Here is a 22,331-nt window from a genome sequence, read left to right on the forward strand (position 1 = left end):
TTAAATACATATAAACTCTCCCATGGGATGTGCAACACTTTACATTTATTTATTGTGCATAGATAAAACCTTAGGTGGTGCCTATTTCCTATTTCTAAGAGAAAAAAAGAAATAATAGGGGTAAGTACACTTTTTATTTCTTTGCTCCTAGAATACAGAGATCCTGAATCTGTTACCATTAAAAAAAAGTGACTAGCAGATATGATTCTGGAAAATAAAATGGCTGAATGGCACATATGTAATGCCAATTATAAAATAACCAACTGATGTTTCTTTCATATCACAAGTGCATTCTTGATATTATCAAGGCTTTTGAAGTCCTGATTACTTAACTCACTGGTCAACTAGTGATGGGAAATTAGATGCTAAATTAAAAGAATCTTGGAAAGACTTAGGAGGTCTTACAGGGGATAAAAGAAAGCCTATCAATATTGTGGGCTCTAGCAGCTCATCTCAGTTTCCAACTTCAAGAAGCTGAATGGGAAAAGACAACCAGAAAGAATTCCTGCCACTAATTTCGGGGGCAAAACATGAAAGCAAAGAGTATCAGTAACTTTGATCTCTTGTAGTTTCTCTCTTAACAATCTGTGAGGTTCCTCATAAACCCACGCACATTTCCTCACCACGCCCCTCCATCCTGGCCATTCTTCTTCTTCAAAAACTACAACATCTCCCAGTGTTACTGTCTGTAGAAGTGGCACCCAGTATTTTTGTTAAGCTCAAATTAACCCAATGCTTTAAATCATAGCTCTGGTGGGAATGCTAAATTGGTGGGGACCTAAGTCAGTGTTATCCATGTTGGGTGGCTAAGATCCCCGCACAAGAGTAGTCTTTGGATTGAGAGAAACTAGATCCCATGCAGCCTTGCTTCATGAGAAACCTCTCAAACTGATTACTCTCTTTTTCAAAAGCACTATTATGAATTAAACTGTGGACGCCCAGAGGCCCTGGAATAATGAAAGCACCACTGGAGACAGTTACTTTAAATAGACGGGTGAATCCACACGGTTCTAAATAATTTACATAAAACGGCTGGGAAAGAACAGTGGAAAATTACTACCGTGATAGCAATACGGTCGGGATACTGGGCACTATCATTCACTTCAGAGTTCTTATGTTTACTAGAATAAATCTGAGTCAATTCAGCAATGCAAAATAAAGGGTGACAGAAGAGAACGCCTATGGTTACTGTAACGTTAGAGATTTGCGTGACTCTGGGAGGAGATGAGATCCCCCTCTTGCAGAGAGAGCGACCAATGTCATTTTGCAAGCTCAAAAAAAATGACGCAGCACAAAGAGCCACAGGGTCATTTTATGGTAACACAAGCCAGCTTGTAACTAAGTAGGATTAAGGGATTATATTTCCTTTATATATTCAATTGTCTGCCCGTCTGCTTTTCTCACCATGTATTATGAGGCTCTTATTACCACAGTACTGGGGCGATTTGATGAACGTTGGTCTTCTTTTTTTTTTTTTTTTTAAAGATTTTATTTATTTATTTGACAGACAGAGATCACAAGTAGACAGAGAGGCAGGCAGAGAGAGAGGGGGAAGCAGGCTCCCCGCCGAGCAGAGAGCCCGATGTGGGACTCGATCCCAGGACCCCGAGATCATGACCTGGGCTGAAGGCAGCGGCTTAACCCACTGAGCCACCCAGGCGCCCCGAACGTTGGTCTTCTTAAAAGGTACTATTTTCTATTTCTCTGAAAAGGAAAAGGGTACTAATACCTGGTAGAAGCAACATGAAATCTCACAATATACTGTATAGATGGATATTCCAATTAAAAATTTAGGCTGGTCATATTTAAAAAAAAAAAAAAAATGGGTCCTAGCCTCATTGGCTCCTTTTCTGTCTGCATCTCACCCGTTTTGTTGTTGTTGTTGTTGTTGTTGTTGTTGTTGTTGTTTGTTTGTTTGTTTTCTGTGAATCCAGAGCTGGCAAGGAAGCAAAGTCTTCCTTCTTCCAGAATACAACTGTCTGTGGCAAATGAAACATGGCCACAGATTCTCTGACATTCCCTCCCCTGAGATGGAGGGTTTATGTCCTCTCTCCTTGAGTCTGGGGAGTTCTTGGAACTCCTTTGCCTAGCAGAATGCTGTACCATTCATTATCTAAGGCCAGTATCTAAGCCTAGGAGATTGGAATACTTGGCTCTTGGAGCCCTGGGAGCTGCCGTGTAAGAAGTCTGAATCCCTGTCAGAGAGAAGCCATGGAAAGGCCCTGAGACCACATGGAGAGAAAGAGGAGCTGGCTAAGCCCAGCCTTCTAGTCATCCCTGCTAAGCCACCATGTCAGCTACCAGCCAAATACTACCAAGTCCTCATTGCCTGAGTCACTAAGTTTGAGGGAAGTTTATTGCACAGTCACAGATAACCAAAACTTTGTCCTAGAACAAGGGTGGCAACTTTGGTGGGCTGGCAACATGGGGCCCGCCTCCAGCTCCTATAAACCAAGTTTGACTGGAACACTCCCATTCACTTACATATTTTGTGTGGCTGCTTTCCTGCTACCAAAGGGGAGTTGGTTAGTCTTGTGAAGACCACATGACCCACAAAACCTAAAATATTTACTTTCTGGCCCATACTGAAAAAGTTTGCTGACCCTTCCTTTTTTTTTTTTTCTTTCCCAAAAGATTTTATTTATTTATTTGACAGACAGAGATCACAAGTAGGCAGAGAGGCAGGCAGAGAGAGAGGAGGAAGCAGGCTCCCTGCTGAGCATAGAGCCTGATGCGGGGCTTGATCCCAGGACCCTGAGATCATGATCCGAGTTAACCCACTGAGCCACCCACGAGCCCCTGCTGACCCTTCTCTTAAAAGAAGCTTTACGTATGAAACCCATGCTTCTCTTTCCAGAATATATGATAACCAGTTTGCTGCCATTCACCATCTTATGCTGACTTTGGCCAAGGCGTACGTTCTTTGGAAAGCCAGTTTACCTCTCTTGGTCTCAGTTCCCTCATTTGAAAAATGAGGTGGTTGGACTGGGTCAGTCCTTCCCTAGAAGTGTTCCATGAAACACTAAATCCACAGGATGCTCTGTGGAAAATGGTTCTGTAGACAAAATCTAGGAAACACTGTCCACTATCCTGATGGAGATACACAATGCTCATTAGCATATTAAGGCTCCTGTAGTAGAGAAACCAGTTTATCTGTGTTTACATGGTGTTTTCTCAGACACGATGGTATCAGAGCTCTCTCCCCATAGCACCTGCTGGCATCACATGGAGCCCATACTGGGAAGAACACATTCCAGGAAATACTACACTGGGTGCTCTTCAGGGTTCTTTTTGGCTTCAACAATCCCTGGGTCTTGGATTCATTTTTTCTGGTGACAGAGAGCTAGCTTTTTTCAGTACTCTTTTAGATTTCCTTTTCTAAAGACTGCTGCTTTTAATTTCTTAGCAATGTGTGACTCTGCCAGTATAATCTGCTGACTTTTCAGATTGGAGATGCAGTGGCCAATTAAGCAAGCTGTAAATTCTCCTAGAGGAACTAAAATGACACAGTGATCACCAGTCTTTCAGTGACAATTGTAATTATGGTCTTAAAGTAAAGCAGGGACAAATGCAGGCACATTTTTAGATTACTATTAGTTTTTATAATCCAAGGATTTTTTCACATGTGCCAACAGAGAGTATAAAATTCCTTCTTGACATTACAAATGCTATTCAAACAATATCAAATGAACATGCTTAATAATGTAAACAGTGTTTAGAAAATATTAAATTAAATATTAAGTAACCTTACTTATCCAACTGCTTGTTTAATATTTCAAGTTATCTGATCAATTACATAAAACAGGAATTTGCTGCTGAGATATAATAGAGCAAGGCTGTCTTCCCAGTGCATGAGGCTGTTTTGAGATTTCTGACATATGGATAAATCTTGACATGTCACAGTATTATTTGCATTTAAGTAGGCACATATATTTTCTTGGTTCCAGCTATTTCAGAGGTAACATGTTACATTATATACACAACTACTCAATTATCAACTCTCTCAGCAGCTAAAATGCATCAGTTTAAATAGGCCGCAAGTAATTTAATAATTATTAGGGAAAAAATGTTAATAAACTCATTCTTATAGACAGATCAAAGAAACAAGTTTAATTCACCTAAAATGTATCTCAAGATATCACTTAAGACTTATAATGTTATTTACCAAAATCTGTGTCTATATTAACCTAAACTAGTAAACCAGGAGTGATTTTTTTTTTCCCCCTAGGGGACATTTGGCAATGTCTGGAGACATTTTTGGTTGTCCCAATATGAAAGTTGTCATCGGCCTGGAATGTTGCTCACCATCATACAGTACATAGAACAGGCTCCCATAACAAAGAATTATCCAACCCAAAATGTCAATAGTGCTGAAGTAGAGAAACCCTGATCTAAACCACTCTTCGAAACTATAAGAGATTTATAAAGTAGTATCTGTAAGCATATTTAGGATCTACCAAATTGTTTGCTAAGAGTTGACTTAGCCGGGTGTCTGGGTGGCTCAGTGGGTTAAGCCTCTGCCTTTGGCTCAGGTCATGATCCCAGGGTCCTGGGATCCAGCCCCACATCGGCTCTCTGCTCAGCAGGGAACCTGCTTCCTCCCTTCCCCCGCCCCCCCCCCCACCCACCTCTATGCCTACTTGTGATCTCTGTCTGTCAAATAAATAAATAAAATCTTAAAAATTTAAGAAAAAAAAAGTTGACTTACCCAACTATAATCTTTTTTTTGAAAAACTGAAGTATAATTGACATATAATATTATATCAGTTTCAGGGGCTGTACATACTGATTCAACGATTATACACATTACAGAATGCTCACAGAAAGCATAGTTACCATCTGTCACCAGATAAAGTTTTTTACAAATTATTGACTATATTGCCTAGGCTGTACTTTTCATCCCTGTGACTTACTTATTTATAAAGGGAAGTTTGTACCTCTTAACCTCCTTCACCTATTTCATCTGCCCCCTCAACTACCTCCCCTCTGACAACTACTAGTTGGTTCTCTGTGTTTAACTCTGTTTAGATTATGCAGTCCTGGGGTGCTTGGGTGGCTTAGTCATTAAAGTTCTGCCTTAGCTCAGGTCATGATCCCAGGGTCCTGGGATTAAGCCCCATGTCAGGCTCCCTGCTCAGCAGGAAGCCTACTTCTCCCTCTCCCACTCCCCTTGCCTGTGTTCCCTCTTTCTCTGTCTCTCTCTGTCAAATAAATAAATAAAATCTTAAAAAAAAAAAAAAAAAGATTATGCAGTCCTTGAAGGCAGGAACATGCCTTTGAATCCCCAAAGGGGAGGAGCAGAGGGAGAGGGAGAAGCAGGCTCCCTGCTGAGCAGGGACACCATCAAGCAGCTCCATCCCAGGATCCTGAGATCATAACTGGGCTGAAGGCAGACGCCTAACCGACTGAGCCACCCAAGGAGCCCAGGCCTAACACTTAAATAATGTTTGCTGAATGTATTTTAGTACTTGTAGGTGAGCCACACAACACTGAGATGACCAGATATTTTGAGTTTGTCTGATTTAACCATACAGTGACATGGATGCCATGTCCTCAGCCAAGCCCACGGATCATTCCTTAGAAGTACCTAGGACATTTTGAAACAATAAGGATATCACTTGATATATTTTCTGCTTTATTTTAATACTTTCCTCTTCCTGGGGCTCCACAGCCTTCATGATTTTACCAACATCTCTACACTGATCACTTCCAAAATCTAGATAGAGTCAGTCTTACAGTTGAGAAGGGTCTCGGATACCATAGTCTTCAGCCTTCACCAGAGGAGATTCCTCCCACAACTCCAACAATTGCTCATAGAGCCCACTCTGGTGGGTGAATCTTCTCACTCTGTCCAATGAAATCAGACAGGCCTAACTACTCTCCAGTCCACCCAGATCCGCACCCAAAACTCCCACAGATCTTGTGGCCACCTCAGGCACTTCACAGAACTAGGCCGCCTGCGCGATGTAGATCCCTCTCCATCTGTGAAGACAGATGTGCCAACGAATTTTGAGATATTAATCTGAATTTTTCCTTTTGTATTTTCCCCCCTTTCTTTCCTACCACTCATGCAGGTGGCAGGATCTGGGCTTCCTTGTCTGGAGGGGGTGGGAAGTGGGGAGTGGGGGGGTGGGGGTGAGGGGTGGGGGCACACTGTGGCAGGAAATTGCCAGCTCTCCCTTTCCCTTTCTGGGTTTTGTTTCCCAAAAGCCTACATTGGTTGAGGAGATTTTGCTAACTGACTCAGGAAACAAAGGAAGGTGGGGATGCTTGTAGACATAACAAAAGCAAATAGGAAGTTCCATTAATAGCAACAAGAGGGGAAAAGAGGGAGGAGAGACCTCCTTTCCCTCAGACACAGAAAAGAAAGGAATCTCTTGCAAAGGTCAGAAAGCAGGGACTTCCCTGTCTCCTCCCTTACCAAGATTCTCTGCCCCAGATGAGGTCTGATACAGCAGAACATCCATCCTGAAGGACCACATGGACTTGGCCAATGGTTGCCCGAACTGGAACTCTCGGCTTCAACTCCCTCAATTTCCTTAACAACCCCCATTACCATTTGACGACTTTGTTCTGTCCTGGAGATGTCTCTTCACAGCCAAGTTGGGGGCCAAAGACTCACCAGCTCTGTAGAGGTGGAAGGGCACAGCGCGTGGAGGTTTGTTGGAGTGTGACAGACCTAGGGTTGAATCTGGGGCTCATTTCCTAATTGTTACCTCCAACAACTTTCCTAATCAGGGACTTAGCTTTCCCTTCTAGGAAGTAAGGATGATGTTATCTACAAGGGTGGTCATAGAGGTCTATGATCAGATATCCTGGAAAACCCGCAGTCATGAGTGCAGTTAGCAGATAGCATGGTGCGGGGAGATGGGGGTACTGTGGCATCTTCTGGAATGACCGAAGCATTGGCCCAAGCCAACGCCGTCCTCTCCACAGGCTGCTCCTAGCCAGTGCCTGAGCGCAGCATGGGGACTAGAGCCTGAACAGTTCTGTCCAACATGTGACAAACTTGTAAGAAAAGTTACATATCAGTCTGAGGCTCCTGCTATCCATTTCTCCCTCCTTCCTCCATTCCTTTCATGAGACTAGTCTGGTCTGGTCGGAAGGCTCTACTAGCCTGTTCTGTCCTCTTTCTCTGTGTTTAGTCTTTCATAGGTATTTCCTCCAATAAGTTGCACTTCTAATTCCATTTAGGTGTCTCCTTCCCAGAAGACCCAAACTGACACAACTCTCTTTATAAGACTCTTCTAAAAATTGGAAATAATAGCATACTCCTAGCGTTTGGTATCTGCTCAGTAAGGGCTAACTTCCATTAGCTGGTAAGGACTGTAGAGTCAGGGGCTGGGTAGTACATTCTTGTATTTACACACAGGGTTTGAATTACACATTCCATTTTGTAAGTGGACTTCGTAGGCAATGTGAAGTTAGACTTCTTAACATAACACTCCAGACTCCAGCCTATCCAAATTATCTGTGGGGCAGCTAACCAGGTATGTGTACAGGTAGGTGGGACTGTGAGGACAGGACACTGGCTTTGGGGCCAGATAAATCTAATCTAGTTCTAATTTGCTGTGTGACCTTAGGAAAGTCATTTCACCTCTCTCCCTTCAGTAGCCTCATCTACAAAATGGGGATAATACAAAATAAGTATAATTACCTTACTAGGTAACAGTGAAGATTAGAGATAAGCTATGTAAAGCATCTAGCTTCGCTTCTGGCCTAATAAGCATCCAATAAAAGGATGCATCCTACTCTTACTGCCTTTCACTCATTCACTTAGTCAATTAATATTTATTGTGAGCCTATCATAATGAAGGACTGAGATATAACAGTGAACCAGACAGGAACACATCCTTACAGAGCCTGACAGGTTAGCTATGGCAGAATGCAAAGTATATCTGATAATTTTAACAGAAACACCTAGGTGGTGCTTATTCCATGCCAGGCTCTGTCCTAAGAGCTTTTTTTTTTTTTTTTTTTTTTTTTTAAGATTTTATTTTTTTATTTGAGAGACAGAGATCACAAGTAGGCAGAGAGATAGGCAGAGAGAGGGGGGGAAGCAGGCTCCCTGCCAAGCAGAGAGCCCAATGTGGGCCTTGATCCCAGGACCCTGGGATCATGACCTGAGCTGAAGACAGAGGCTTTAACCCACTGAGCCACCCAGGCACCCCTGTCCTAAGAGCTTTACTGCATACTCACTCATTGAAACCTTACACCAACCCAGTGAGGAAAGTACTTGCTCAAGATTACAAAACCAGTGTGGATCTGAACATGGGCAATCTGGCTTCAGAGTCCATGCTTTTAACAGCTATGCTGTATTGTCTCTCTAAACATCTGAATTAGATTTTATGCTTCCACAGGGCATAAATGATCCTTACACAAGTATATATTTAAAAACTTAGTAAATTAAATCAGTAGGAAAGACAGTTATTTTCTTTAGAGAAACACAGGCACAGAAGTAGTAAATCAGCTGAGTGGTAGACACAGATCAGCCACTGGTGACCCACGGGAGAACAGTCAGCACCTCCCCCCACCCAAATCCCTGCCATTTTCTTGGCTTCCACTCAGTAGCTGCTTTCTGGCAATGGCACCAGGACATACGTTGCTATAATATAATTTTTCATCTTACTTAACCCTGACCTCTTCATCTGCTATAACCGTAGGGCTCTTCTAGTTCCCATAAATTCTCAACCTTCAAGGTCACATCTTTTCTGCCTACTGGAATTTTCTGGCAGAAAAATTAAAGGAAAGTCAAATTAGTATGTTTTATTTGCTTTTCTCTTTTCATAAACGTGTCCCCATGACTGGATTAAGTAGTCTGCCGAGTATTTGCATGGTTATCAGGCAGCAGGCAAGCGATGGGACACTGGACACTAGGTTCAGTTCTTCTTACACGGCAGAACTGATGTCCCAGTTCCGGATGCCTGAGTGTAGCCAACAGGACAGCAGCAGTGTGTGCGAAAAACCCTTTATGTTTATGACAGCAGATCATCACCATCATTCTAGAACAAAACGACAATGGTAATGGGAAAACAAAAAACACGCCAGCCCCTCCTGTCCCAGCAAGAATGACGAACGCAAAAAAATGATGGTACTTACTGGGGGACATTGTGCAAGTTTATCAGCTGCCACCAGTTGAACATTTAAGTGTTTGCTTTGGGACTTTCCTCTAGACTTAATCAACCGCTGTAAAACCTGATAGAAGAAGACATGAATCAATGAGTTAAAAGAAAAATGAATAAACCAAGGCTTTTTAATATAGTCTGGCTAGCCCTGAGTATTAATAGAGATGAAATACAATATGAAAAATGATATATATAAACTCTGTAATGACATCACCCACTTACACTGGCTCTCACTTGCAGAGGCTTTGATATGTACATCCTATTCTCTCTCCGTGTGGGGTCCTGGAGGGATCTCAAGTTCCTGCCCTAGATTTTACCCAGAGATTTTATTTATTTATTTATTTATTTATTTATTTACTTTTAAACATTTTTTAAAGAGTGTATTTATTTATTTGACAGAGAGAGAGAGAGAGCACAGCAGGGGGAGTGGGAGAGGGCGAGGGAAAAGCAGACTCTGCACTGAACAGGAAGCCTGACACTGGGGCTCAATCCCAGGACCCTGAGGTCGTGACCCGAGTTGAAGGCAGACACTAAACTGACTAAGCCACCCAGGTGCCCCTACCCAGAGAAATTAGAGCCCTGCAAAAGTGGAGGAACTGATCTGTACCAGGTCATTTATGTCCAAATTCAGTGAAATAATATTTTAGATCACTATCTTAATATCAGATAAATATCAGTCATTTATATATCTGGTCCTTTTGGTCACTGATAATTATTGAGGTGTTCCAGTTTACATTAACAAGATTTCACATTAGAAATCTAGGCAAAACATTTGCACTGGCATATTGCTACCTATAAACCAGTGATTACCTGTGTCATTCGGGCATGGCTATAACTGCACTTGCCATATACTCCCTCTCCCTTCCATTTTTTTTTTTTTTTAAGCTGAAATAGGGCCCTCACCTCTAAAATAGTACTGGTCGGTGAGGCTCTATGACACCTCAGCGTGTATGTCCACAGGAGACCCTGTTCCTACACTTAATGACCCCATGGTGACTGGGGCAGTGGACAAAAGAGGTTGAAATCTATTCCGCTGCAATGAAGGGTATCTGAATCCCCCTCAGTGCGGGGCCAAAGAGACCTCGAGGTGGTCAAGGCAGATTCAATCCATTCTAATGGTTCCCAAAAGGTCCTGGTTTGGTCAGGATTCCCAAGTCTATCCCGTGCAGAATGAATGCCTGCAAAGATGGAAGGCTGAGGGCTGGGGAAGGACACAGCTTCTTTAGACATTCTCCATCTGTGAGAGGCGACTACTGCTCTGGTTGGAAGTTGAATTACACATAGCGCTAAACTGCACTCTTGGAGGCACTGAAAATAAACTAATTATTAAGGTAACACCTCCCTAGGATATCTATTTCACATTAACTTTCTAGAATATCATCACTTCTTAAAAATGAAAGAAAGAAAGCCTAATCAAAAGAGACCAATTTGAGGCTGTCTCACTTTTATTTTTATCTACCTTTGTGGCATAAAGACACAGGGCAGATATCCCACTGTGTTTAATCACAGAATACCTTACTCCCTGGAGACCCAACCTGAGCACATATATAATGTCTATAATTTTTCCATAAGAGATTTTATACAGTGATGTTTGGCTTTATATATGATAAATGTATATACCTTTCCTGAACTATGTACTTGCTCAGTCAGGGAGAGAATATAGGTGCTACAAGAATCAATATTGCCCAAGAAATTAACCTAGATATAACATAAAGTCTCTGAAAAGCCATACTTCCTTTTCCATACCTTTCTTAATTTTTTATTTCTATTGTATTCTTGCATAACTGCCTGTCTGGTGAACCACAATAGAGAGTGACCTTCTTTAAACCAGTGGCTATTCTTTATTTGCTATCCTAGAATTTCTAGAACTTGGACAGACTGTGGGAATTAAAAACTGCCCATTAAAGGCATCTCAATAAGATATTCTCCTTACCCACTAACAACAAAGCACAGAGCAAACAATATTCCAAAGGAAATGAGCTTCTAATCCGTAAGGCAGAAATGAGCTAATTACCTTTGGAGATGAGACTTTTACATGAACAATAATTGGTGCTAAAGAAGTCTTTATAAGTTGCGCTGGGTGATTGATGGTGTCTGCGTCAAGAACAACCAGTTGCAAAGATCTCGCCAACTCAAAGATTCTTTCAATTTCACTTTGTACTTCCGCTAAAAGGAGAAAAAATATGTAACAGGACATAGTTATTTTTATTAATTAATTCTTACATTTAAAAACATAGTACCCCTTTCAGATGTTTGTCTACCTTGCGAAACAGAATGTTTTGAATTTCATATTTCTATTCACTTAAGATCTTTTCCAAAGAGAGAGAGGTGGATTGAGTTTTGAGTTTTGCATAAAACAAAAAATTTGGTGAAAAAATTGAGATGGCTCTTTTAACTCACTTCTTACACTTGCCTTGAAATTTAGCTCTTTATATAGCTAGGTGGTTTACGACTGTTGCTTTGTTCTAAAGAACTTTTTTTTTTTTAAGATTTTATTTATTTATTTGACAGAGAGAGAGAGAGAGAGATCACAAAGAGGCAGAGAGGCAGGCAGAGAGAGAGAGGGAGAAGCAGACTCCCTACTGAGCAGAGAGCCCAATGCCAGGCTTGATCCCAAGACCCTGAGATCATGACCTGAGCTGAAGGCAGAGGCTTAACCCACTCAGCCACCCAGGTGCCCCTAAAGAACTTTTACTTTATCTATGAAAGCTGAAACCACATTTAGGAAAGACTTGAAATACATGTGTAGAGCAACATCACATGGAAAGCAAATTACACGGAAATATTTCAACCAATCAACAATTTATATATTAATATTCTGTAACTATGTTTTTTAAAAATCCCACAACTCATCTGTGTTGAATGACATGCATATTTTTCATCCAGGGTTAAATGTCGGGTCTACTCTTACAACTAACATATGGCTATGTCTTAATTCAAGTATTAGGGCTGGTACACTTGTTCTAGGGAATAATTTTCAGTATTAAAGAAAAAAAAACCTAAGGCAATTATATTATAAATGCTGAAATGTCTTGAGAATGAAAAGCTATCCAACTGTCTCTAATGGCCAAGTGACCTGAATCCCTGCACAAATCCGGTGAAATAAAAAAAAATCTAGTTATTCTCCATGTCTGAAGCAATCCAGCTATTTTTAAAACAAAGCAGATTATCGATAGAAACAAAATTTGGCTTTCTAAAACAGAAAAAAACTTTTTCATATATATTTTATAAATTATCTGATTTATTGGGTCATGTCCAAAGTCTGAATTAGACTACTTAATTTTCAGAGAGATGATCTTGTTTTGCTTTTTACTTATTTTTATTTTTGGCTTATATATTATAGGCATGACCTAGCAATGTTGTAATCTTGTTTAAATTACACAGAGTAGACAAAGTTACCTAACATAAATCACTTCAAATATGGTCTAGGAAAGAGGTGATGCTGCTCTAAATACACTCATTGAAAAGGTTTTCTACCAGAAAGCCACAATTTGTTTTGTTTACCCAGTATATATTCAAGTTCACATCACCCACCAAAAAATCCTCCCTTCCTTAACAAGGGTGTGCCGGAGTATGAATGCTCAAGACTATCTTGTAATTCTACTTTCATGGGCTTTGCATAATAGCCTACAATTCTTCCCACAAAATCTCTGATGTTTAATGCATGATTTGTATTAGAAATAGGAATTTCAAGAATGAACATAACTATTATTTTTCATATGATCCAATCCCAATGGTCTGAAAGATTTTATACTGCTTTGAAAAGTGACTAGCTCCCAAGACATTTATGTAAAGAATTTGGACAATTAGGCTCATTTGCAAAATTCTTCTGAAATCACACACTACATTTGTTAATAATAATAACATACCTTTCCCTTTTTTTCTCATGTGTCAAAAACAGTTAAAAACGGTTTTTCTTATGAGAGAAGCTCAGTAAATAAAGTGTATTTGTAGGGTAGCAGATTTCAGCCTCTGGCTATTGGAACATGTTCTCCATTTGTTGTTGTCATTAAATTGCCACTAGTTTAACTCCTGGCCAAGACTATTGTAGAACAAGTCTGCATTACTTTAAGTTTGAAATCTGAATACAGTGTTTCCTGGAGAAGCAAAAAGGTAGTGAGGCAAAATGGCTGCTCTCGTACAAAGAACCCTTAAGGCACACTGTGTAAATACTACAGAAATACCTAGCCTTATTTACTCTGCATAAGCAATGAGGTAAACATGGTTTCTGACCTGTGCAGAGGGCAAGCACATCCAAGGCTTAGCCAACACAAAACTCTTAGGCAATGGACATTCTAGCATGAGTGGAGAAGTGCTTGGGCAAGCAAGCCAGAAGGCTGCAGAGGCCATACTATATACCAGAGTGAGTCCATATTTGGATAATATATATTTGGAATTCAATACATAGACTAAGAAAGAGAACAGCATTTATATCTACATAGCCCATTTTCTTAAAAAAAAAAAAAAAAAAAAAAAAAAAAAAAAAAAAAAAAGCAAACCCAGCAATCTTGACTTCCCATGCTGATTCTCAGAGGATTCCAATGGACGTTTCCTCATGATCTTATTCCAGACAAATGGGGCTCTGAGAAGTCATGGACTATGATGCTGGAAGAACCTCAATGAACACTTCTATAACTTGACCATGACCAGTCTAGACCCATCTCTCTCAAGCATCTCTGTCACCTGTGACCTTTCCTATATCCAAATGTTTAAACTACTCCAACGGCTCCTTTGGGTTCAGGGCAATATTTCCCAAAGTGAGTATCCTCAAACACTAATCCCTTAAGATATCCTAAGGGGAAAAAGAGATTTTTATTTTATTTTTATTTATTTATTTAGTTAGTTAGTTTTTTGCAAAATATCGCAGGCTCTATTAGTTTCTTTTGGAATTTCAAACATGCATTGCCCTTTCTATTTTAATGGCTCTCGGAAGTCTTGCAGTAAAGATGGCCAACTGTTTAATCCAAATTTCCAAATTTGACTGCGGAAAACATTTTGGATGTAATTGAATTTACAATTCACATTTCATAGAGTCTACTTTGGAGGTTTCTTTAGCAAGGCATACTTAGAGCCCTAACACACTGACCTCAGCCTACGTTTACAGTCTCTTCCCCTGTTGCTCCCAAACCAGGGCACCCACTCCCCTTTTCTAAGCATTCTCTGCACAGTCTACTCGATTATCTATCCAGCAATGTTTTTTACATGTTGACATCTTTGCACATTCTTGTCTGCCTTGAAGGACCAGCTCAAATATAACTTCTTCAAAGTCTTCTCTGACACCTCTTACTCCCTACCCTTCTTTCTTTATACCCCTAGCTCTTGGCTCCTAATTCCATTGTCAAACAGCATTTAACCATCTGCCCCTTCTTCCCAGTGGCTTATGGGTAAGATACTTTTTCTTAGTTATGTTTGTACTTCCACAGTCTAGCATAATGCGTGGCACATAACAATAAACATATGCACTAACAAGCAGGTGAATGGACATAGGTGGCTCACGAAGTGGTTATTATAACAGATGGCCATTAAATTAATTCTAATGGTTGTAGGTATATGAATTTGCAAAGCAAAGGGAAAAGTCAGTAAACTGACATTCACCTTGTTTTGTCCTCACTATTTACGCCAGCTCCACTCCACTGACTGAAACATGTGACTGGATTATGCCGAATGACTTCTAGGAATATCCATGAGACCCTTGGTTAGGGTAGATGGTTTGAGTCAGCAACCTCATGTATGCACTTAAGTGTTTTTAAACCTCTCATTATACATCAGAGGAAGGAGTAATTAAAAGTCAAAGGCACTTTGTGGAGTGAAAAGGACAGTGGAAGATAGGAGAACAGACAGTGGATGCTTGTTTAAGAAATCTTCAATCTAATTTGGCATCCTTTTCTCCCACAACATTTAACTTCAGTCAGTCACCTAATATGATTCATCATCATCAACTCTTGCATCGTTACTTCGTTAAGGTCAAAATACTGTGTCTTTAAGAGTGTTTTACTCTGTATGTGATGGATCTAAACGCTGAGCTAAGGAAAGAACCATTGATGTCCTGGATCCTGCCCTCACAAGGACAGACAACTATTCCACTGGTATGTTTAACATTCTTTCCTAAAGCAACCAGCCAACCAATATTTATTGAACAATTATCCTGTGCCAATCCCATGCCAGGAATATAGAGATGATACTTTGTAGCCTCTTTCTAATCTGTGCACTTCTTGGCTCAGGGTCAAGATTCAGGCTCCAACAAACTCTTGTTGGGTTGTTTGGGTGTGCAAGCTATCCTGGATTTTTTTGTTTGTTTGTTTTCTATCATCATCTCAGTAGTTTAAGATGTTGTGAACATAGAAGACCCCTATCTTTACTACCCTGCCCACGAGGAAGGGGGAATTAAAACAAACTGCCCGCAGAATGTGAATGCAAGAGAGACTCATAGAAAGTTACAAGTGGACTATACCACTCTTGGCAATCACAAAAAGCACAACACAGGCTTTGAGATGAACGTTGTGATTTCCCAGCAGCATGGACTTGTTTCTGTGGATGGTGATTCCATCTTCCACTGCCCCATTCACACATGGCTTTATAAAGTAGCTAAGCATATACTGAGTAAGGGACAGGTGGGGCTAGGTAAGGAGAGATAGGCAGGGAACTATGTGACTAGGCTGACATGGGGGCTATGTGTTCAGGCTCACAGAAATCCCAGATGTGGAAAATGCTGAGGCGTACAAAACCAGAAATGAGGGAATATAACGAGACTAATGAGTCTACCTCATTTGTCTTAAATGTCAGAAATATCTCTGTAACAGCTACAGCTGGGCCACTGAAAATTAGCAAACTTCAAAGAAAAAGTAAACATAGTGCCAGCAGTGATAGAGACGTCAAGATTCAAGTTCCCCAGTCAGTTCTCAATAAAAGACCACTACTGAAAACCCCCAGTGGCAACCCATTCAGGACCTCTCTCACTTTAGAGAGTTTTCCCCCTCTCCTTTCTGTTCTCACCTTCACTTCACAACTTTTGTACCTCTGAGACTCATTCTTTGACTCCTTGAGACAAGCGTCCTGCTTTCTTGTAACAATAGGGCATTTTCCCCTTCTCCATCATGGTGAATTTCAGAATGCTTTCTGACTGTGCTCCAGGAAAGACACATTTAATGCTCAAGGCTATTTCCACTTAAAGATGGGATTATTCACAAAGACCCTATTATCTAGCTTTCTATTAAAGATCCGAGAAGGTTGAACATCTCATTTCTTTTCATGTCAGATGTGACTCAGGTATGACAGATACCATTAGCCTCATTGAGAAGCTGGGGCAGAGTGGAGGTGAGTGGTTTTGTGTGGTTAGGCAGTAACACACCAGGAGAGCCCAATGAGGATTCTTCCCACCAGACTACTAATGAACTAATTGACTAGAGCTGAGAGCAGAGGCTCTGGCTGCTGTAGGACCCCATTCCCTTCTTTTCCATGGATAGCATTCTCTTCAGTTAATCGGCACTTCCCCATTCTGAATGGGGAGCAAACTGGAAAAGACATTCACAAACGAAACATGTGCCATCCCGCTCTGAAAGTATAGCTTGGACAAGTACCATATTTGAACATCTTACCTAAGCTGGACCGAGTGTTCGAACGTTCAATTATTGCTCTCTTGCTGGGATTATTTAGGACAGACCTCTTAGCAAGAGAAATGTCAGCTGTCACTCTTGTTATTGATATCCTATGAATAGGAACACAGAACAGAACAAGCCAGTAAAAAAGGTCGTGGGGCTCTCAAGTGATTTATAACCACAGTACTTAATAACCACTCTACATACGGCACTACAACCACAGTATAATAAACATTGGCCACAAGTATTTTAAACAGGCTTTGGCAGGTATTAAAATATAAGCTGGGTAGAATGGAAGAAGGTTTTGACTATTTAACCAAAACCCAAACCCAAACAAAAACCTGTTGTTAAAAATGCAGCTCTTCCTTCACTATTACCTACCTTGCCAAATTCTCTTCATAATGCACACCAAACCAGGAGGGAATCAAAACATATGAATAAACCATGCTCTTTTTGGGAAGCAGCAATACAGTTTCCTTTCAATTCACGTTTGATTTGCTCTTGAACAAGACCTCCAGGAACTATGAATGCTCTACCCAGGCATATCAATGCTGCTGGCCAAAGGGAAAGCCCTCTTCATTTTCATCAGCGACACTCAACCAGTTGGTAGCGATGTTGCATTCCTGGTGCTCAACAGTTACATCATGATACAAGAAGCATTTCCCCCCAGCCCCAAAGAAACCTTTCATTTCTAAGAATATGGAAAATATGGTTTCTCATCTGCATGCACAAGATTCTTCAGTATATTTGCTTAAGACTTTGAATGCATAAAGTGGGGAGTCGTGAGACACTAGAATTGAGGGCAATATGAGAATTGTGCAAGGATTCTGGTAAGTCAGAGAGTTTCCTGCAGTTACGCAAAAGAATAAAGCACAGACACCACAAATGAACAAAGAGGCGTCTATCTGCATATGATTGATCCCATAAGGATCTCTGGAATTTACAGTTTTACAATTCTTTACTTTAAACTGGCATCGATCAATTTCAGATGATTATCTATCTGGAGAATGCAAAGAATGCCACTCTGAGCCACCACTGCCACCACGGACCTTTCTCCACTCTCATTTTCAGAGCTTGGCAGAGTTCTGGAAAGGAGACAAAAGAGTAGTGTCCTTTCCCTTTGTGCTCAGTGCAGCCGTTCTCCTTCGTTTTTATATTCCTTTGGGGGTTGGGGCAGGGGAGAGTTGTAAACAATAGCTGAGCCACCTGTCATCTCACACCTGTTTTGGTATACCATCAGCCCTCTTAGGAGACCCTTTACCTGACTTCAGTGACCCAAAGTCTTAAGGAAAATTTAAAATACTCCTTTTCACAAATGACTGGAAATAGCTTGTTTAAAGCAACAGGCTGTACAAAAGTTCGGATGTCATTTTAACGCAAAGCACCTTCTTAGGTCATTATATTGTATTTATAAGCTGTAGATGGTACGTTTTAAATTTTTTAGAATTTTTAAGCACTAATAAATTATTTGAGGCATCTTCAAATTATCTTCTGCAGAAACCAAGGGTTCTGTGAAATACCCCAGGTCACTGAGAACACTGAAGGGAAGCTGAGCTGGCAGAGGGCCAGAGTTCCCTCTGCCCATGCCAGGCAAACACCTATGCCTTTCTGTTTTCTACACTGGGGCTTTATATATGATTTCATTGTAAAAAGCTGTTCAGCTGCTAAAAGACATTGGAAAACACGGGTCAAGTACAACTTCTTCATTTTGCCAAGAAAACTGAAACACAGAGGGGAAGTTCCACATGATTAGTGAGAGGCTAAGAAGGCCTAAAACCCAGGCCCCCAAACACCAGGCAGTACTTAGCCACCTGACTCATAAGTCTCTTAGTTTCAGTTTTCTTCTCTAGCAACCCTGCATGCCCAGATGCAAGCCAAATCGTCAAGGGCAGACGCAGTCGACCTTGGCCATGTGCAGAGAGGTGGTCAGGATTTCAGTGAGGTTAAAGTCAAGTGAATCTCATGTCTCAGTCTCCATTACTCAGTTGGCCTTTGCAACCTGAGGTATGGAATCTCATGGGCAGTCCTGTGCTCCCAGCTCTTTAATTTACAGATAGGGTTTGCTTGTTTATTTTTGTGTTTCTGTTTGTCTGTTGTTTTAAGAATACAGTTGCTGGTTAGAAACATGGAGTCAAGTTCCAGAGCAAATCAAATCTATGACTGGAGAGAAGTGGGTTAATTTAGGAACAGAATTCAACTTTCTAGAATAAAGACTTTTGGAGGGCCTAAAATGTTTGTTCTGCATAAGGGAGATCAAGTTTGCTAGTTCTCTATAAGCCAAAGAGTAACCTTTGTTTCTTAAAATTTCAAAGGATTACCAACAGGTGCATACTCTTATTTTTTCTGGATTTTAAACATGTTTACGAAGCTATTTTCAAACACACACAGAGTTTTAAGAGTTTTTACAAGTTCTACAAAAAAGCAGACAAACAATAATACACACATACACAGAAAAAAAAAAACTGCTTCATGTATTTCACAAATAGGGAAAGGTATGGGCAATAAGGTTCTTTTTCTTGTTTTATTTGTCAACAAAACACCAACAAATTTGTTAATCTAAGTTATTTTTCAAATATATCTTTTAAAAGGATTTATTTATTTATTTTAGAGACTGGGGAGGGGGGTGGCGGGGAGCGGGAGAGAGAGAATCCCCAAATGGATTCCCCACCAAGTATGGAGCCCATTGCGGGGCTCGATCCCAAGACCCCCACTGAGATCGCAACCTGAGTAGAAAACAAGATTCGGCCACTTGGCAAGTATTATTACAAGTTATTTCTTAGTAACAGTACACATGCATGCATGGAAGAGCTCAGGACAAGATAGACACTGCCCCAGAAACCTTTCAATAAGACAAAAGAGAGGCTTCTATTTTGCATACAAAGATGCTTACTATTACCAAAATCAGACACCAAATCCAAACTATTTTTTGTAAAAGGCTTCCTAGCAATACAATTGAAGTTTATATACTTTTTAAAGTTTTATATACTTTAAAAATATATTTTGTATACTAGTTATATATTTACTATTATTTTTTCTTAGAACGATGCCCTTTCTACTTCTTTTCTTGCCGTACTCATTCCCCCCAGTGTCTTTCAGTACTTCCATGCATCTTATTTGAGATAGATCTTTTAAAAGTTCCCTAAGAAACTTTTCCGTGACAGTGTCAGTGATTGCTGACTGGTAGGTAAACACTAACAGAAGTTCAGTTCCTCAGCGAACTGGTAGTAGCAAATGTCACTGAAAACTAGCAAAAACTGTTCTCTGAATCTAAGCAAATCTGAATTCCATTTATTCTTTATTTCTGTTTTGGAATTCATCATAATTGCTGTCATCCATCATGACCAATGAGTATTAGTTTTCTGCAAAAGATGCTACTTTTAGTTATAACTCATTCATTCAAAACAATTAGTACTTCCATGTTCATTCAGAACAGCTACCAGGTCCTTCTATACTCTATCTTTGCTACATCTAATATGCAATGCTTCTAGGGCATTATTTAAAAACAAAACAAAACAAAACAAAAAAAACTGCTAGTATTCATAGAGAAGACCATGCCAAAGAACAGAAACAGTACACTGTCAAGAGAATTGGGATGGAGAGCCTACACAGATCTGAGTGTTCTCCCTGGCTCTTCTCTCTTTTTTTTTTTTTTTTAAGATTTTATTTATTTGACACACACACAGAGAAATCACAAGTAGGCAGAGAGGCAGGCAGAAGAGAGGGGGAAGCAGGCTCCCTGCTGAGCAGAGAGCCCGATGCGGGACTTGATCCCAGGACCCTGAGATCATGACCTGAGCCGAAGGCAGAGGCTTAACCCACTGAGCCACCCAGGTGCCCTGGATCTTGCTCTTCTTGCTGGGTGACCATAAACAAGTCATGTCATCTTTCGAGCATCAGTATCCTAATCAATACAATGGTGATGACGGCTTTGCCAAACTTTCTCAGGGGACTGTCAGTGGGAGCAAACAAGGTAATATATAAAAGTGCTTTGCTAAATAATTATTCATAATGTCCTATGTTGATTGGCACATACATAATGTTCATAAGATAGTTATTGGAGATTTAAAGACTAAAAGAGGACAGTTTCTTTATATTCTATCCTTAGAAATTAGCAGTTGACCATGAACTCTCCTATCCCCAGAATCCATGAAATTTATATATACTTTGGGGGTGAGAGAATCAGGTCAGACAGGTTATAATCACGATCTGCTAATTTAAATATTCATGTTTGGCATTCAAGTGTTCAATTACATGTCTCCAGTGTTTGACCCCTGATGAGTTTGCATTTAAAGAGAAAATGGTAGAAGGAGATGATAAGAGGGTGATACTGATTTTGAAACAGAAGGTGCTATGGTGTTTTTTTCCATTTGTTGACTGCAGTTACAAGTTGTTTTCATTCTGCCATGCCTTGGGTGCTGTGTGATATCATCAAGGGTGCCCACTGCTGTTTGTAAATAAATACTACCTCTCTGAGTCTCTGAAGTTGTATCTTCAGCCTGTTTTCTTCAAATTCTTTCTTAAACCCTTTTTTTCCTTTGAGTAGCCTTTGGCCAACAACTTCCTTTAACCTTAGATCTTCTCTATACAGGCTACAGGATGTTCGTTTAAGATTTTTGGCCATGATCATGTCTGTTACAAAGTGTTGCACAACTGCCATAAAGATGACTTAGCAGTCAAAATGCATAAAGCAGGGCGCCTGGGTGGCTCAGTGGGTTAAGCCGCTGCCTTCGGCTCAGGTCATGATCTCAGGGTCCTGGGATCGAGGCCCGCATCGGGCTCTCTGCTCAGCAGGGAGCCTGCTTCCCTCTCTCTCTCTCTCTGCCTGCCTCTCCGTCTACTTGTGATCTCTCTCTGTCAAATAAATAAATAAAATCTTTAAAAAAAAATGCATAAAGCAATAATTTCATTGGAATTTGAAATGATTAGCCTAGGACCACAAATGGCAGTTGGTTTGACTGCCTGTTGTTCAGACTATGAATGGTATATTCAACCAGCTGAACAAACCTCTTCCTGAAGGATGATCCCCCGTGAACGCTGGTGGTGTCAAATGAAGAGCGAAAAGCTCCACGTCACGTTGTGTCCTGGGTGTTCAGCAGGCTGACGCCACTGCGCCAGCTGGTTAGGCTCACCCAATTTATGACTGTGCCTAGGAACTGCCAATACGTGTGGATATCCACATGGACAAAGACCCCCCAGGCACTAGTTTGTCCTATGCTTTTCGTTTTTCTTACATATATCACAGGTAAGCCCTATAGTAGCAGCTACAGCAATAAACCTGTAATCAGTAGCTCTCAACAGACTTAAATAATTTGAGGTATTAAAAAAAGGGTGTAAGTCTATGATTTTGTAACCATCAAGCTGTTGGACTTGGATCCAATTTGTTGACTTATTTTCAAACCAGGATCTGAAAAAGAGTACTGAACAGAGCCTCTTAGCCAGTGGATCCCTTTTTGGCTCTTTCTGAAAAATAAGACTTTCCCTTGACTCTTTGGTCTAACCATCACAGCCAATTAAACATGGAGTAGGTTTCCACCAGAACATACTGTTTATGCTGTATCACTGTGCTAAAGACTTCTGTGTAATTGTTCTCTTGGCTGATTTCAGTTAAAGA

General features: G+C 40.6%; 1 protein-coding gene across 5 annotated transcripts in view; it reads right to left on the minus strand.

The window, feature by feature from the left end:
- Positions 1 to 22,331, minus strand: part of CACNB4 (calcium voltage-gated channel auxiliary subunit beta 4) — a 251,357-nt gene that overhangs the window by 13,300 nt on the left and 215,726 nt on the right. For all 5 annotated transcript variants that reach the window (XM_047722363.1, XM_047722365.1, XM_047722366.1 and 2 more), the window contains 3 exons: positions 16,721 to 16,830; positions 11,140 to 11,291; positions 9,100 to 9,195 (listed from right to left, as the gene is read on the minus strand). In XM_047722363.1, the coding sequence (XP_047578319.1) occupies positions 9,100 to 9,195; positions 11,140 to 11,291; positions 16,721 to 16,830 (358 nt within the window). The remainder of the gene's footprint in view (positions 1 to 9,099; positions 9,196 to 11,139; positions 11,292 to 16,720; positions 16,831 to 22,331) is intronic.

The sequence above is a fragment of the Lutra lutra genome, chromosome 3, assembly GCF_902655055.1.
Source record: "Lutra lutra chromosome 3, mLutLut1.2, whole genome shotgun sequence".
Classification (NCBI taxonomy): domain Eukaryota; kingdom Metazoa; phylum Chordata; class Mammalia; order Carnivora; family Mustelidae; genus Lutra; species Lutra lutra.